This window comes from Bombyx mori, chromosome 4, assembly GCF_030269925.1.
Source record: "Bombyx mori chromosome 4, ASM3026992v2".
Classification (NCBI taxonomy): domain Eukaryota; kingdom Metazoa; phylum Arthropoda; class Insecta; order Lepidoptera; family Bombycidae; genus Bombyx; species Bombyx mori.
This window is the reverse complement of record NC_085110.1, coordinates 9,187,307-9,204,497: the sequence shown is the minus strand read 5'-3', so window position 1 is coordinate 9,204,497 and position 17,191 is coordinate 9,187,307. Positions and strand designations below refer to the sequence as shown.

Sequence of the window (17,191 nt, the reverse complement as noted above, 5' to 3'; positions counted from 1 at the left end):
CGTTGTAGATGTCTATGGGCTCCAGTAACCACTTAACATCAGGTGGGCTGTGAGCTCGTCCATCCATCCAAGCAATAAAAAAAATTAATAATAATTAAATCCATTCAAAATCACAACATCTCGCTTTCCTACCAAAAAGTCCTCAAATTATCCATATGAAAGTCCTCAAATTATCCATATCCATAATGAAAGATATCCTAAAAATTAAATCCGGAAAAATTAAATTCAAAATCACTTATTAATTAAACTTTATTAATATTCGTCCTTAAGATGACTCTATCTACAGTGGCAGTGCTTAAATAACTAACGGTATATTAGATCAAATTTATTGTTACCACGTCGTTTTTACAGGTTAGAATTAGTATCCTGTTGCTTTTACACGGGAAAGCGTGTTTCGTTCATAAAATTGTAAACAGATAAAATGTAAATAATCAACATAATTATATTTATTTTTCATTTAGTAGATAATGCAAACAAAGACAAACGATTACAAATAAAAATATATATACAAATTCAACCAAATCTTTTCAATGTATCCACTTTTTCTATTGAAAATGATATCTTTATGGTCATAAGCTTTAGTGTTTCAGATTTTTAAGAATTACTAAGGTATTTTTTACGAATTATTTAGGTATTACACATTTCTTTGTCTAAAATTTGAAATATCATATAATTTATGAAGCTATTATATAATGTTAAAATTAGTTTAATTCTTATGTTTAATGCTTTGGCCTCACTAATCATAATTCTGAAACTATATTATTTTCGACAAAATCAAAATTTGTAATTAAAAATTGACTACCGTATTTTAATTGTTTCCCATAACAATATTTGAATAAGGATGGTATTTTTTCTCTTATCAGGAAGAAACAGCAATATCCTATACAGAAAAATACAGTAGCCGCAAATTATAAAAATTTATGAGACTATGTCGTATTCTTAATGCAAACCGCACATCGAGAGACTCGTTCAAGAAGTTGACCAGATTTTAGAGTTTGGCGCTCCGGTACATTAAACTGTTGACTATCTTCGACAGTAGTTAGCCAGAAACTAAGTTTATTTGCAAAATGATGACAAGTTCCACCTTCTCCATTACACTCTATAAATGGAATCGAACGGAAATCTTCTAAGCACGATCCAGGACTTGCTAAAGCCTGTCCTCCACCTTGACCTCCTGCACCAGTGTGCTGTAATTTGAAACAGTTTTTTAGTAAGTTTATCAATTTAAATTAATTTTTAAAATACCTCATCAATAACTTCCTTACCTATTAAAAAATGAAATTATTTAACACAGAAAAAGCACATCTGTAATACGATTGCATAGAATAAATTGAAGTCATCGTGGCCTAAGGGATAAGACGTCCGGTGCATTCGTGTTGAGCGATGCGCCGGTGTTCGAATCTCAGGCGGGTACGAATTTTTCTAATGAAATATGTACTCGGCAAATGTTCACGATTGACTTCCACGGTGAAGGAATAACATCGTGTAGTAAAATTGAAACCCGCAAAATTATAATTTGCGTAATTACTGGTGGTAGGACCTCTTGTGAGTCCGCACGAGTAGGTACCACCGCCCTGCCTATTTCTGCCGTGAAGCAGTAATGCGTTTCGGTTTGAAGCGTGGGGCAGCCGTTGTAACTATACTGAGACCTTACAACTTATATCTCAAGGTGGGTGGCGCATTTACGTTGTAGATGTCTATGGGCTCCAGTAACCACTTAACAACAGGTGGGCTGTGAGCTCGTCCAACCATCTAAGCAATAAAAAAAAAAAAAAAAGCGTTGAAATATATAAATAAAGAATAACATTTTAAAACTCACCATAACAAAACTGTAACCAATCCATAATTCATTCCAACCAACTGGGCAACTCGGAATATCTAATGTTTGACTGTGTACTGCAATCACATTAGCCGGTACTTCACAGACCACACATCTTGAAATATATTTGGCAATATTTTGTCCCTCAACAGGCATCATTGGTATTGGTTGACCAGTGGATAACCAATAACTACGGTCGTTACGACTTGCGTAATTACAGACATCATTTAAGTCACAAAATAGGAATGGCATTGTACTGAACTTTCTCACACAAGAACCAGCATATCCTAAATCTTGATTATGGGCTTTTTCGTTGCCATCTATGTACAATAAAGAATATCCATCCCATAATTTGACGTGACTGGGTTCACATTGTGGGACGACTTCTCTTTGACTGTGTCGTACCAATAAAATTCCGGTTAAGAAGTCTTGACTAACGCATGGTGCTCCAGGCGCTCCTGGAAGTCCACTTTGACCTGTCATACCAATTTCTCCTCTTTCACCTTCCATTCCCTGTATACCTGGGAGACCTCTTGGTCCCGGGAAACCTCTAGCACCAGTAAAACCTCTATCCCCCTTTTCACCAGGGGGTCCATTATTACCTGGACGACCAGGAACGCCGTTTACGCCTGGTAGACCATCATTTCCTGGCAAACCACGCGGTCCTGGTTCTCCTTTTGCGCCGTACACGAGTTCTGCCGCTTGGCCTTTATTACCTTTCATCCCTTGTTCACCTTGTAAGCCTGGTCTTCCTGGATAGCCACGATCACCTTTCTGACCTGGCGGACCAATCGGTCCGGTTCGACCAGGTAATCCATCTAATCCACGATCTCCTTTATCACCTTTCTCACCAGGTAATCCTGGTATACCTGAGGGACCTTGATCACCTTTTTGCCCTGGTGCACCAAACCCAGTGGCCCCCTTCTCTCCTCGATCTCCTTTTTCCCCAGTAATACCAGGAGTTCCAGGTAGTCCAGTTGGACCTACAAGACCTGGTGGCCCTGCCAAACCTTCATTACCCTGATCACCCTTTTGTCCTTTTTCACCTGGGAGCCCAGGTATACCAGGCCGACCCAATTGTCCCGGAAGTCCTGGTAGACCTTGATCGCCTTTTTGTCCTGGAGCACCAGGTAATCCTGGCCTCCCATGTTTTCCATGAGTTCCTGGTAAGCCTTTTTCTCCTTTTATAGTTAAGCCTGGTAGGCCGGTAGGACCGATAGGACCAGTGTCACCTAGAAATAGAGCAATCATTTGAAATTACTATCATCCGGTTCAAAAACATATAGTGTCTGTCCCGCCCATAATACTGCAACTACTGACTTTTTTGCGGTATATTTAAGCAAGACGGAGGTACCCATGGGCTTACAAAATGTCCTATCGCGACTTGGACTTAAGACTTCTGTAATTTTAAAGTCTTGTGAATCGTAACCGTGTCTTGTGATGTTATTTTCTTTTTATTTTTTATTTTATTGTTTAGATGGATGGACGAGCTCACAGCCCACCTAGTGTTAAGTGGTTACTGGAGCCCATAGACATCTACAACGTAAATGCGCCACCCACCTCGAGATATACGTTCTAAGGTCTCAGTATAGTTACAACGGCTACCCCACCCTTCGAACCGAAACGCATTACTGCTTCACGACAACTACCAAATTAAAATAACAAGCACGAGCTTTTTAGTTTGTTTTGCAATGTGTCTTTTGCAATATAATTTTCTATAATCTTATCTAAATTTAATTACAAATCCTTGCTATTAAATTGAACTCGTAAAATTCATTTTTGTTACTGTAATAGCAATTAGAAAAATAAGATATTATTATGTACAAATAAAGATTAAACTTGTGGTCGTTAGGTGGTGGGTCGTTAGGAACCCTAATCATGAGCCTAGAGTGTAAAGAAAAATAAAATCATATTAACCTTTTTCTCCCATTCGCCCAGTAAAACCTTGGTCTCCTTTTTCTCCTAGTGAGCCACGATCACCTTTTTCACCTTGTAATCCTTGTAATCCTGGGAGACCTCGATCTCCCTTTTGACCTGGTTCACCAGGAATACCGCTTGGACCCACTTCTCCTTTGTCACCTTTAATATCTATGGATACGCCTGGCAGTCCCGTGTCTCCTTTAGGACCTCGATACCCTATTGGTCCTATTGGACCTTCTGCCCCAGGTTGACCACGATCGCCTTTCAACCCGCCTAATCCATCTCGTCCGGGGAAACCTAATTCACCTTTATCTCCTTTTTCTCCAGTAATACCAGGTAAGCCTACATCACCAGGCTGGCCAGGTGCTCCATCGATACCAGGTACTCCAGGTCGACCTGGCTCGCCTGAGATGCCCAAGTTACCCTTTAGACCAGGTACTCCTTGAGGACCACGATTTCCTTTTTCTCCAATGGGTCCCGAGAGTCCATCAAACCCACGCATCCCCATTTCTCCTTTTTGGCCAGGATACCCAGGTATTCCTTGACCAGGTATTCCTGGTTCACCAGTGTCGCCTTTCTCTCCATCTCTACCAGGTAGACCATCTATACCAAGTAGACCAGGTGGACCAGGTTCTCCTTTTGATCCCTTTTCAGCTGCTAAGCCAGCATCCCCTTTGTCACCTTTAGGGCCCGTATAACCTCTGTCACCAGTTTGACCCAATAGACCAGGTAATCCCGGTAGTCCTGGAGGGCCTTCAAATCCTTGATCTCCTTTAGGTCCTTGAGGACCGACAGGACCTGGACGTCCAGACTGGCCTGGAGAACCGGGTGAACCTGGATACCCTAATTCTCCTTTATCACCCTTTTCTCCCTGTGAGCCTAGTGCGCCCGGATGACCTGGAGGTCCAGGACGTCCTCGAGAACCCGGAAAACCTTTTTGGCCATCTGGCCCTTGGATTCCCATATCACCTTTCTGACCAGGCAAACCAATAACACCTGGCCTACCAGGTTCTCCAGGGAAACCTTGTTGTCCTTTTGCTCCAACCTTACCGGGTAATCCAGGAATACCTGGGACCCCAGCGGGCCCCACGGGTCCTGCATCACCTTTTTGACCTGGTTGACCAGGTAATCCAGGTCTACCCACCAATCCTTGATCTCCCTTTTCTCCATGTAAGCCTTGAGGACCTGGCGGACCATCATCACCGGGTATACCTGGCAATCCTCGAAGACCAGAGTCACCTTTTTGACCTGGTATACCAGGTAAGCCTGGTGGACCAACGATGGAAGGTCCGACTTCTCCTTTATCTCCTTTAAAACCTGGTTTTCCGGGGTAGCCTCGCGGCCCATTCTCACCAGGAGTTCCTGGAAAACCTTTTGAACCGAGTTCTCCTTTTTCACCTCGAATTCCTGGGAACCCACGTGCTCCCACAGGACCCTGCCTACCAGGTGGACCAATATCCCCTTTTTGACCTTGCAATCCAATGTAACCTTTATCTCCCTTTTCTCCTGGTTCACCTGTAAATTAAGCAAATATTCGTTTATGACATTTTACAAATCACTTAAGTCAGAATAACACTATGATTAAAAAATAAACGACTCGAAAATAACTAACAGGCCACCTCTCTTCATGTTGACCGAAATATAACTTCAAACAAGGTCAATTTTCGGTTAAATTCCAATTAGTAAGTACATTGGTTATTAGATTATTAAAAATATTTCCCGTGAAAACTACCCCTGGAGCAATCTACATAATAGTCAAATGATTAATAATAAGGGGCATATTAACTAACAGGCTATGAGCGTGTCATAGCATCAAAGATTTACCTAACCTTATTTTATAAAACCGTTTAAAAGGAAACAAACCACCATTTTTAAACACGTATAAACCATAATTGTAAAAATAAACTACTCCAAGTATTTCAAAGCGGTACAAAATGTAATCTAAAAGGTAGTATTTAACTGTACTACTAGAAAGGTATTTTCACTAAGTAGCATAGGATAGACAAGCACTTCATTCTGTTAAAGATAAATTATTAATTTGCAATGATCGTATATCAACATTCGCGATTTCGAGTAACTAATTTTAACTTGATTTGATTTTTGTTTTTGCATGTAATGTGTTTCGTTACATATTTATCAAAATTAAATAATTTGCCTGATTTAATGAACGTATAAAAATACTGTGCCTATATATAGTAGAGTGGATTGATTTTAATTTTAACTCATTTTAAAATTACATCAGTACTTAAATATCTCTCAATCAAGAAAGTGAATGCATTCATTAAATTCTATTAGTATTATTGATCTATAGCATGGGTCAGTTGTGTGTAACAAAACAGACATAAAGGACTATAAGCATACTACAGATCATATTCGAGGGGTGAAAAGCTAACCTTTACAAGACAGTAAAACTTTACAAGTAAACTTTACAGGAGAGCCATTTAAGCTTAGAATTGCAAAAATAAACGTGACTTAAAAACTTCTTCAGCTATTTGAAGTAAACTTAATTGAAGTTCAATTAAAAACATCGAACTGTTGATATTATCTCAACAGTTACCAAACCAAATAAAACGAACAATCTTTAATTACAAAGATAAATGGCACGTATTAAGCTAAATGTCGCTTAAATCAAATAGCCTTTCACCCATCGATATGCAAGCATCACAATAACATTTATAAAATAAAGAGTTTTTAACAAAACTAGTAGACCCGACTTGGATTAGTAGCAGCTCCGAAACCGCAAATAGTTCGCCTACTACACAAAATTTGCCAGATTTCTATGGAAGATATTCGTACCCGAAAAGGTTAAAAATTTTCAGCGTTACTCTAGCTCTACTGATTTTTATTTTGAAATATTCATAGTTTATATGTAATTTATGATAGAATATTTAAAAACATACCTGCAGGCCCTGGAGGGCCAGTATCACCTCTGTCGCCTCTGTCGCCTCTTGTAAGTTCTTTTACATCAGCAGGACATTGGCCTGCTTGGCCTTTTATACCTCTATCACCCGGACTACCTTTGTCACCTTTGAACCCTCTATCACCTGGTAAGCCCTTGTCTCCTTTTATAGATATTCCTTTTATTCCAGGTATACCAGGAATTCCATCTGCACCAGGTATACCATCAACACCAGGCTGTCCTTCATAGCCTCGGTCTCCTTTTGGGCCTGGCATACCAACTTGTCCTCGGTCTCCTTTAGGACCATCACTACCAATTTCACCCTTAGGACCCTGAGGACCTCGGGGCCCTGTACTTCCTTTATCACCCTTCGGACCTTTAATTAAATTTACCGGAACGTTGGCATCAGCTCCTCTATCTCCAGGTGGACCAGTTGGTCCATCTTCTCCCCGTTCGCCCTGTAATTGTGTTTTTATATTAAATATAATAAATGATTACATATTTACTGAATTGTAACATATTTATATACGAGCTAATGATTTAACAAATACACATTTTAAAACACTATACGTACAGGTGCTCCAGGTGCACCAGGCAAGCCATGCATGCCATCAGCACCTCGTTCGCCAGTAAAACCAATTGGACCTATTGGCCCCCTCTCGCCTCGTGGACCAACTGCTCCATCGTTGCCACGGTCTCCCTTTGGACCGGAAGATCCGGGGGAGCACTCATTGCAGCGACCTCCTATGTTACCCTTGGGTCCAGTATTTCCAGGCAAACCGTCGTAACCAGGCATTCCTTTATCTCCCTTTTCTCCGGGAAGACCTATTTCTCCTGGAATACCAGGTGTACCAAAGGTGGAATTTCCTGGTACGCCTCTAAGACCGGTATAACCTCTTTCTCCTTTTTGACCCTTATCTCCGGAAAAACCAGGTAAGCCACTATTTCCTTTTGGACCCTGATAAATTTAAAAAAGTACTAAGCGTTTAAGGATTTCTTAAATCGTAGGTAATCAATAGTATTAATTCAACATTTTGTAGACGAAACATTTTACTATGATGAAGAAACCCTAACCTTCTTAATCATATTCTCACTTCAGTTTTGGTATTTACTAGTACTATTAAAGTTTATCGAAAAGTACATGAACTTATTTTACATATTTATTAATTACTGAAATGTGTTCATAGTATCTGCGCACGATACTGAACACATCAAATAATAAAAGATCAAAGAATACCACCGGTAGGGGTATTGGAGTTTGCACGTGTAATAAAATCTATGTTATTTCTGCAGTGAAACAATCAGGTGTCCCCGTTTGAAGCTATAACAGCCGATGTGCAACACTATTGCCTATTAAGACCTATCTTAAAGAGAGTGGCGATACTGACGTTGTGATTTATATTTACTCTGATAACCATTTAATATCAAGCTACAAGACAAAGAGCATTTCTTTTTGCAATAAAATTTCCAAATATATATATATTTAAAGAATTTTTATAGCAGTATGTAACAAAAAATAGAAGTAGAACTTCTGTTATACAGTAATCATGCCGCCAATAACTACAACAACAAAGCGAATAAATACGTAATAAAGTTCAAGAAAATCCGGTTCTTACTCATTCGTTTTTTTAAACATATATTGAAATATCTAGCGAAATTATAAATTATATATTCTTACAATTATGGATAGACCATCTTCTCCTTTTTCTCCTCTAGGTCCTACGGGTCCGACATTTCCATCGTATCCACGAGGCCCAGACTCTCCTTTTTGACCATCAAAACCAGCTTCTCCCTTTTCACCTTTATGTCCCGCAGGACCCTCAATTCCTGGTGTTCCGGGTTCACCTTGACTTCCTGGGGAGCCCATTGGTCCTGTTTGACCTCTGTCTCCCGGCCTTCCATCAGTGCCTTTAGGTCCTTGTGGGCCCTCATAACCTCTGGGACCAGGGGGACCAGGAGGTCCCCGAGAACCTGAAAGACCCCCTGGTGGACCAGGAACACCTTTTAAGCCTCTAGGTCCAGGAATTCCATCTCTACCTGGTTCACCCTTTCGGCCAGGTATTCCTGCTAAACCAGATAATCCATCGTTTCCTCTTTCTCCTTTATTACCCATTGGCCCCGGTGCGCCATACATTCCTTCACGTCCCTGTAAATACTCAGTTTTAAAATACATCTTTATAGTCGGTACAAAAAATGAAGTGAAAATTAAAGTAATTGTCAATTTAGATTTCAAACGAAAAATACGATCAAAAATCTAGAAATAATATTGTAGAAGTTACCCTTTCACCCGGATTTCCTCGTAAGCCTTTTTCTCCTTTGATCCCCATCTGGCCTGACAGTCCAGGCTCCCCCATTGGTCCAATATCACCCTTTTGTCCCATACGACCTGGTTCTCCTTTGTCACCCTTTTCACCCATATCTCCTTGTATATTTTTGTGAATTCCCTTATTATTGAAATCAACGGAAGAAGTTGGCGAACAACTTTGACCTCGGTCACCTTTGTCGCCTCTGTCTCCTTTGTCACCTTGAATCGAGTGGCCCTTTGCACCTCTAGCACCTTTATCTCCTTTAGGTCCTGTTAAGCCCTTTATTCAGAAACGTTCCAAATTAATATGGAGTTCATTCTACTTCAGATACTTCTCAATATTATTATTGAAAACAGCGCTTTGCTCGAGTTAATTTAAAATAAAATATTCTTCGTAAATAGTACTTTTTTGGATTAATGGTGCCCTTTGTCCTTTTCTGTACCCCTGACATGGTATGTGCAAAAGTTCATGACAATTGGCTCAGTACTTAAGATGTGAAAGCATAACAAACAAACAAACACTAGCCCTAGCAAGAACACTAATTTGCAGAATCCACCACCAGTTTGGAACCGCGACCCATTGAAAAGATGCAGAGTCACACTGGGCTGTGTCTATGGGTTTAGTTCGCTCGTCGAACTCCTCGTTGTAATCTACGAGTTCGATGATCGTGAAGGTGATCGGCCTTAAAGAGCCCAAAAGCATCGAGAGTGGATACGGAGGATCCGACAAGACATGCTTCGGGTGAAGGCGGCTTTGCGTTGCCCCATCGCCGGGTTGGATATGGAAATTCAATAAAATTATAAATTTTCTGTTTAAAATTCTACTAATTTCTTAATGAAAGTATTAATCATAACCGTATCACAGCGCTAACACAAAGTTGATTTGTAAAAACTATATTCGCTTTTATGTTACATAGCTTGATGTTTTAAATGCATATCAAGAAATTTCTGTTTGTGGGTTTGAATAAATCATTTAAATAAGTAGAGTAGATTTATATTCATGTTAGGTATCACATTTTCTCTTTTGTTTTGTTATTGACATTTAGTTTCTGTGGAACTTAAAGTTTTTGACAATTTCTATTTCTTTCATATGATGTATGTGCGTGTGAAAATAATTAAAATAAAATATGATAAACTCACAGCAGGACCAACTCTGCCTTTTGGTCCTTTCAAACCAACTGGTCCTTGAGGTCCAACCAGACCTGGTTGTCCTTGCATGCCATCTGCACCAGGTTCTCCTTTTTGTCCTTTCGGATATCGTCCAATGTGAGCTGGTTCACCTTTATCTCCCTTATCTCCTTTGGATCCAGCGTAACCACGCGGTCCTTGAGAACCTTTTGGTCCAGCTATTCCAGGTTCACCCTGCATAGATATTTTTTCCTTTTAATGTTAATCTAAATTATTACATATTAATTAGACCATTAAAGCCTAGCTAAACATATATTTCTTTTTTGTGTAGATGGAAGAATAAGTTCACGGTCCAGCTGGTGTCAAATGGTTACTGATGTCCGTAGGTATCACAACGTGAACGCTGCTATCAATTAAATATATTTGTAAATATACTATCCACCCTTCGAAATGGGAACACGCTATTGTTGCTAGTATATAGTGCTAAATATGGCTTTTTAGAGCCTATAATGAGTACTTACATCAGTTCCATTACAACCATCCCTTCCTGGTATACCCGGTCTACCTTGGTCACCAGGGGATCCTTGAATACCCATTCTACCAGCAAATCCTTTTGCTCCAGTTTTGCCTTTGTCACCTTTAGGACCACGTGGACCCTGTGGACCTATTTGACCTTTTTGCCCCTTAGGTCCTTGCGCACCTTCAGCACCTTCATGGCCAGGAAGACCACGTGGGCCTTGTGGTCCAGGTGAGCCGGGAAATCCCTAGGAACAGAAGGTTATATATTTCAAGTTTAGTCACACATTTTGCAATATCTCTCGTTAATTAATATTAAAATAATTTCATAAAACTTACTCTGTTACCCTTCTCAGCGAAACATTTAGGAACACAGCATCCTGGAGCTGTACAATTACGATTAATAGCTGTGGATGTCCTTTGACGTGTGTCCGGATCATACACAGCGAAGTTTTGCCCTAATTCTGGTTCCGGTCTTGATTGGGGTGGTATATCGTTTCTATTATACAACCCATATTGATTTACAGCGTATGGTCGCTCCGTATCTGGCGCCACTTCACGAGGCCAGTTAGTCGGCGGCAAATCCCTGGAATATATGTTATTCCAATCCGCATATCTATCATCTTGCTGTAATAAAATACATAAAAAATTAGGAGGTAAACCAACCAAAAGCACTACTTTACAAAAAATTACTTAGACAAAAAATACTTGTTTCAAAATAGAGAAACAGATGTCCTGAATAGATACTTAACACAATTAATATTCTTGCAAAACAGGACAGTGCTAAATATTTATGTTTTTTAAAATACAATGGTAAATTGAAACCGGTATCCTAAAAAATATATTTGATCGATATCAGATTCGTTATTTTGCAAAATATAAAATTAAATTTCTTAGAAAAAAAAAAAGAATGCCATAATATGCAACACATAGGAATTCTAAGCTCGCATTAGAACAACATAAACTTGAGACCATTCGTTTTGCTGAACTGCATTCCATTTAAAGGCTGATGTAAAATGAAACTTGTTAATCGTAGAAATATTCAATTAAGGCGCAACATACGAAAAAACCTGCACGTTTCATAACAAAAACATATTTTGTTCAATATATTGTATTATTATTATATTCATAATTGAACAACAATGAACATGGTTTTTATTTTTTTTGGTCAGGAGGAAATCGCCGAACTCCCACCCTCCACTGGGGATAGCGGGCGGGGTATGTCGGAGTCGAACCGACTAAAACCTAAACTAAAATCCACGTCCGAGCCTCGCATGAGACAGAACTCATGAAAAGGCAAAGCGGGGAGAGTGAAGCGCTTAGTGCGGAGCACATCTTCCCATCACCCTCCCGCTCGGGACGCCGGGCCGGCGGTCGTCGGCGCCACGACCACCAGCCCTTTCGGTCGGCAGGCTGTCCGAAGCCCGGTTAGATGGTTAAGCTATTATATAGTTGATACGATACTTAAAACGCCTCAAACTTCAGAATTTTATGTACTTTCTATTCTAGAGTTTATTTACTTGTCTTATAAATTGGGTTATGAACAAAAGCATCAAGGTTTTATTAGTCGCTTGTTTTATACCGAAACGTCAGAAGTCCGATAAACAACAATATCTTGTATTTCATACCAGAAAGTAATCATTTATGTCAATCATGCGGAGCAAATACATGTGTCGAACATCCTATCTTTAAATCGAACTAAATGAAATAAGACATCATAAAATGTATAGTAGATTATTTTTTTAGGTTATCACGAGTCGTGGCCATGTTATAAAAAAACACTATTAATTGTTTAACTTCATACTCGTGTCGTGTGGCATTTATGAGTTCTGTAACCTCAGAACCGAAAAATATTTTGTGATTAAATAAATAAATTTCCATTAAATTTTAATTGGAAATTGATCAAGAATTTATCTTTGATCCGTGTTATACGTACAAGCAACCAACATCATGGAAAATAGTTACCTAAAAATCGACAGTAATACCAAAAGCACTGCACTTTTCCTTGGAATAAAATTCTAGAAGGTGGCAAATGTTTAAGCAGTAAAAAAATGACGCAAAAGATTGGTTCTAATGTTACATTGTACGTTGTATTCCAAGAAAATATAAATTATTTATCATCATAAATAAAAATTAATTCTATAAAAATTAAAACGATTTAATTCTATCTACACCATAATATTTGTACTAACTAAAGTTTTTTTTAAAACTAAGTATTTTTAAAATTAAAGTTAAGATTAAAAAGGTCATGTGTGTGTCGTCTATGAATGATGAAGGGTTCCGTCGTTGCGGTTACGGTTCAAACATAATAAAGCCTAAAAAAAATTTTTCAGCAACAAAATTAAAAATAATAATAAAGTTTTTCTTTTTATCCATTATCAATTAAACCCATTATAATTTAAATTTTTAAGTACATTAAGTAGGAGTAGATGACTTTTTGCTTTTCACCTATTTTCGTAGAACAGAACTGTCCGTGATCGTATGAATTTTAAGTCAATATCTTGACGGTTTATGATCAACGGACCTATTAGAACAATAATGTACGATAAATGAATCAAGTCAAACCAAATGCGGCTATCTTATTTGGCCACTGACTGAAACGTAAACAGGCTCTTATATGATCACAAAATATGCCTCTTCATAAGTTGCGAGATAATCAGCAGATCATAACCCTAAATGCGGTAAGTAATCGAACCCCTACTATACCCTTTTTTCATCTCAATTTTCAATTCGACTGCGCCTAAACTTTAGCCCAGAGCCTCCTGTGTCACCAGACTTAATAGGCAACCGATATTTATGTAAATATATTCGCTCACGGAATGATCCGGTCATTGGATCATAACCAACATGGTCATTGGAGCAATTCCTTGCTTCACCCAGGATATCCTACAGTAAACGACTCAATAGAAAACATTATGGTTATAATTACACTTCCATATTAATTTAATGGTGTACTCCGCTATTGAGGATATAGGATAAATATTAGTCTAAGGTAATAGAGATTATGAGACAGATGCTCAAACAGGCAGTGTTGTAGACGTAGTAGACTTTGTAGATGTAAATGGAATTACATAATTTTTCTGGTACACTTTTTACGATTGCAATTAAGTTTTAAGTATTTCTAAATGTATTAAAAATATTAAGATGTCATTACACCAAAAACATAATTAAACTTTTAAAATTTTCAATAAATGTTGCACAAAACAAAACTCTAAAGGAATTACTTAAATCTGCCGATATTTAAAAGTTATCGTGTGACCTCTTACGTAACCATATAGTTTTATTTACGTAATAAGTGGAAATTTTTTACTTATCCGCTATATTTTATCCGATTATATTTAAGATTTAAGTATTTTCGATGTATTTAAATTTCACAAATAAACATTTTTTAACTTCAAATCTTTAATAAATCCTGCACAAAACAAGCCATCCAGGGATTAATTACATCTTTCGATATTAAAAATTTATCATGCGCCTTTTATGTGATTATCGACTGCTAGTTTCATTTATTTATGTACTTACTTTTTACATAAATACATTTACTATTTCACTTACTAAGCTAATATTTTATTTCAATACAATATAGGTTAGTAGTAGAAGAGTAGGTTGAAAATTGAAAAAGTATAAAATTAGACAGAAAAATTGAAATACTGAACCTATTTAAACCAACTTTTTTCCTTTAGTCTTTAAAATTACAGATAATGTATATGCAAATAAATCTTTAACTAATATATCGATTTTCAAATCTATAGAAAACAGTTTGCGCAATACCGACACACACATCCGAGCCGTGATAAATTTTGTCGGTCATCGCAGCATAAAATGTTTCTATATTAACAATGAGCTTGATTGTAAATGGATCATAAAACAGTCCTAATAATTTTATTAAACTAAACTAGTAACTTTTTACATAAAATAGACTAAAACTTTTAAATTTGTGAAATTTTCATACAAGGAAATTTCGCTCGTCAGAATTCACCAACCTAAGCTTTAGGTATATAAATGCAAAAAAAAGGATTGTAAGCGAACGGACGAGCAGAGAGAACCGCGCCCGTTACCTCACCCCTCCGTAACCTTAACATTCCAAAACCTAAGTTTTAGACATTTTAAAATCTTTAAGTGAAGGTGAAATTATAAAAAAATATTAAAATTAACTCACCGAGCTTACTCCGATTATTTTAGGTGCCAGAGCAGCTACTAACCTTCAAAACAAAAATAAATAAAAATTAAACTTATGATTTAAATAAAATTAAAACCTTCAATATTAGTTGTTTATTATAAGCTTCAAATACGGTATTGCACTATATTTAATTTTAACTAAATACATTTAAATGAGTAGTTGTTTATTTTAAACTAATAATAGAGTTAAGTAATTTAGCACAAAGTCGTAAAATGTCTTACCACAGTACGTAGACCACCATGGCACTAAGCGCGCTGCGCCTGAGTCCCGTGCGCGCGCGCCGTTTGTGCCGGGATACTAAAAGAAAGAGGAGAGCTCGGGCAGTAGTCTGGTCACCCCCGCCCCGCAAAAAGTGGCCGTATCGCCTTCGTCCCCGAGCTACCGAGAGGGCGGGCATCCAGTAGTGTGGCGCAGCCATGTCGGGCCCGGCGCGTGCGCGCCTTCACGCGCTACATCTTGTGCCCGCTGCTCTTCTGATATTCTTCTGGAGTCCAACTCCTGTTTCTACAGTAAGTAAAAAAATATTTAAACTTATATTTAAAAATTAAGATAGAGTATAAATTTCCTGCATGGGTAAGACATCAACGCGTAAGACACAATGCTTTCCTGAAAGCTCTGTAATTGGAAGTCTGTTATATTGAAACCGTAATGTGTGGTTAAGTTATGCTCATATTTTGCTCAGAAATTTTTTGGAAAGTGTACTAATAATGTAATATTTGTTGTTCAGGGTTCTTTTGAAGATTTGAACTTGAAAATTATTAAAACTTAAAAGATTTCTTTGTTATAAATCTTTGGCTTGGTTCTTTGGATTATTGGCTTACGATATTCCTATATAAATCTAGTTGCTTGTTTTATTATAAGGTAGAAATAACAGAATACAGCTTTAAAGATAAAGCTAGTTTTGTTTTATACACTGTTTCTGTTATCTACATATTTATTAAATTTTCTAATAATCCTCGACTACAGAATGTTTTCTTAACATTTAAGACTATGTAAAATGCACTTATAGATTATGGTTTCTCGTAAATTTAGTGTATTTTTTAGTTCCTTCAAAGGCATATGAACCTGTAATACGTTGAATCGTAAGGGGCTACCGTCATTGATGAACATCGGCAATGCCATATACAGACTTGCAAATATTTACTATTTAGTGTTAATAGTAAAGAATACATGGCGGTTACGACCGCTCTGCCAAGAATGTAGTGACGAAAAAGTTAATAGCCTATTAATATTAAGATTGAACTACGGGCAGACGACTAATGTTCAGATGGGTGCACACAATCGATTACGGAACCCTAAGCCCTTTTTTAGCTCGACCTTTAGTATCTAGACGAACATTGAGCTCATCTGGTGACGATTAGCATTTTATGACATAAATTTTTTTTAACATAAGTAATGTATTAATCAAATCCTGCTTTTACCTTTTACTATTTGACGGAAAATTCTGAATGATATTTACAACCTTACATTAAATTATAACCGTGTGTTTAAGAAAACAACAAATTCTGTGCATTAAAGCTTGAACTAACTCAATATTTTTTTAGTTAAACCAGAAAGCAATAGAGTTAACAAAAAAAATTTATTGAAACACTACAAATTAGAATAGTAAAGCATAGTAATAGAAAATAGTAAGATATAATAAAAGAATAGAATCCGGTTTATCTGTACATTGATTAAAATAATAAAAATAGAAATGGGGTTTTTATAAATTATTTTCTCGCAGTCCGGTTGTTTGTCGTGCACAGCTCTGGAACTGCTGAAAACAGATTTTCATATTGCTTTCAGAGATATACAGAATTTGGAGCAGATTAAGGTTTTTTTTATTATTGCTTAGATGGGTGGACGAGCTCACAGCCCACCTGGTGTTAAGTGGTTATTGGATCCCATAGACATCTACGACGTAAATGCGCCACCCGCCTTGAGATATAAGTTCTTAGATCTCAAGTATAGTTACAAGGGCTTGTACAATTAAAATCTGAAGGCACATAAAACCTATACCGTCAATAAAAAATAAAAAAAATTAATTTACTTTTATATTGTTAGCTGTAAGAAGGTATACATAGCAAATAATTATTATTACTGAAGGTACTCTTTGTATGTTACGTTTTCACGCAGAAAACAGCGAATCGATTTAGCAAAAATTGATATGGAAATAGAAAAGTAATGTAGGTCTGTCTTTCACCTGACTATTGAATACGGGTCTCCGACCACGAGATGTCAAGCTTACACTACACAGGCTAAGCTGTGGGTGCAAAGTTAGTAAAATTATAAAATAAATTACCGTTTCACATTAAACTTCCTCAAGTTAGAATAGTCATTGTTATGCTTTTTTTTTATTGCCCTTGTAAGCAGACGAGTATACGGCCCACCTGATGATGAGTGGTTACCATCGTCCATGGACTTCAGCAATTCTGGGGCAGAGCC

At 37.5% G+C, this 17,191-nt stretch overlaps 2 protein-coding genes and 1 long non-coding RNA gene across 4 annotated transcripts in view; 2 read left to right on the top strand and 1 right to left on the bottom strand.

Moving 5' to 3' along the window:
* Positions 1 to 231: 231 nt before the first annotated feature.
* Positions 232 to 15,185, bottom strand: Let-2 (collagen, type IV). Of its 2 annotated transcripts, XM_038021731.2 has the most exons (12): positions 14,989 to 15,185; positions 14,747 to 14,789; positions 10,927 to 11,214; positions 10,593 to 10,835; positions 10,084 to 10,305; positions 8,918 to 9,223; positions 8,317 to 8,784; positions 7,213 to 7,596; positions 6,640 to 7,096; positions 3,737 to 5,254; positions 1,820 to 3,051; positions 232 to 1,187 (listed from the first exon to the last, which is right to left on the bottom strand). In XM_038021731.2, exons 1-12 carry the CDS (start codon positions 15,183 to 15,185, stop codon positions 927 to 929), a joined length of 5,619 nt encoding a protein of 1,872 aa, XP_037877659.2. In that variant the 3' UTR covers positions 232 to 926.
* LOC134198779 (uncharacterized) lies at positions 11,142 to 12,735 on the top strand. The gene is made up of 2 exons (XR_009972970.1): positions 11,142 to 11,243; positions 11,760 to 12,735. It is a non-coding gene; the product is annotated as an uncharacterized LOC134198779 (long non-coding RNA).
* LOC101736620 (collagen alpha-1(IV) chain) overlaps positions 15,136 to 17,191 on the top strand; it is a 29,806-nt gene continuing 27,750 nt past the window's right edge. Inside the window, exon 1 of the mRNA XM_038010612.2 lies at positions 15,136 to 15,276. Coding sequence (XP_037866540.1) covers positions 15,184 to 15,276 — 93 coding nt within the window. The 5' untranslated portion in view covers positions 15,136 to 15,183. The remainder of the gene's footprint in view (positions 15,277 to 17,191) is intronic.

Bases quoted from the DNA above. Each gene is read 5' to 3' on its own strand.
- Let-2 (XM_038021731.2), bottom strand. From the start codon at position 15,185: ATGGCTGCGCCACACTACTGGATGCCCGCCCTCTCGGTAGCTCGGGGA. The intron at 10,306-10,592 runs GTAAGTACTCAT...ATATCTATGCAG, and splicing joins ATGGTTGTAATGGAACTGAT to GGTGAACCTGGAATAGCTGG. The intron at 5,255-6,639 runs GTATGTTTTTAA...CTTAATTTACAG, and splicing joins TGGCCCTCCAGGGCCTGCAG to GTGAACCAGGAGAAAAGGGA.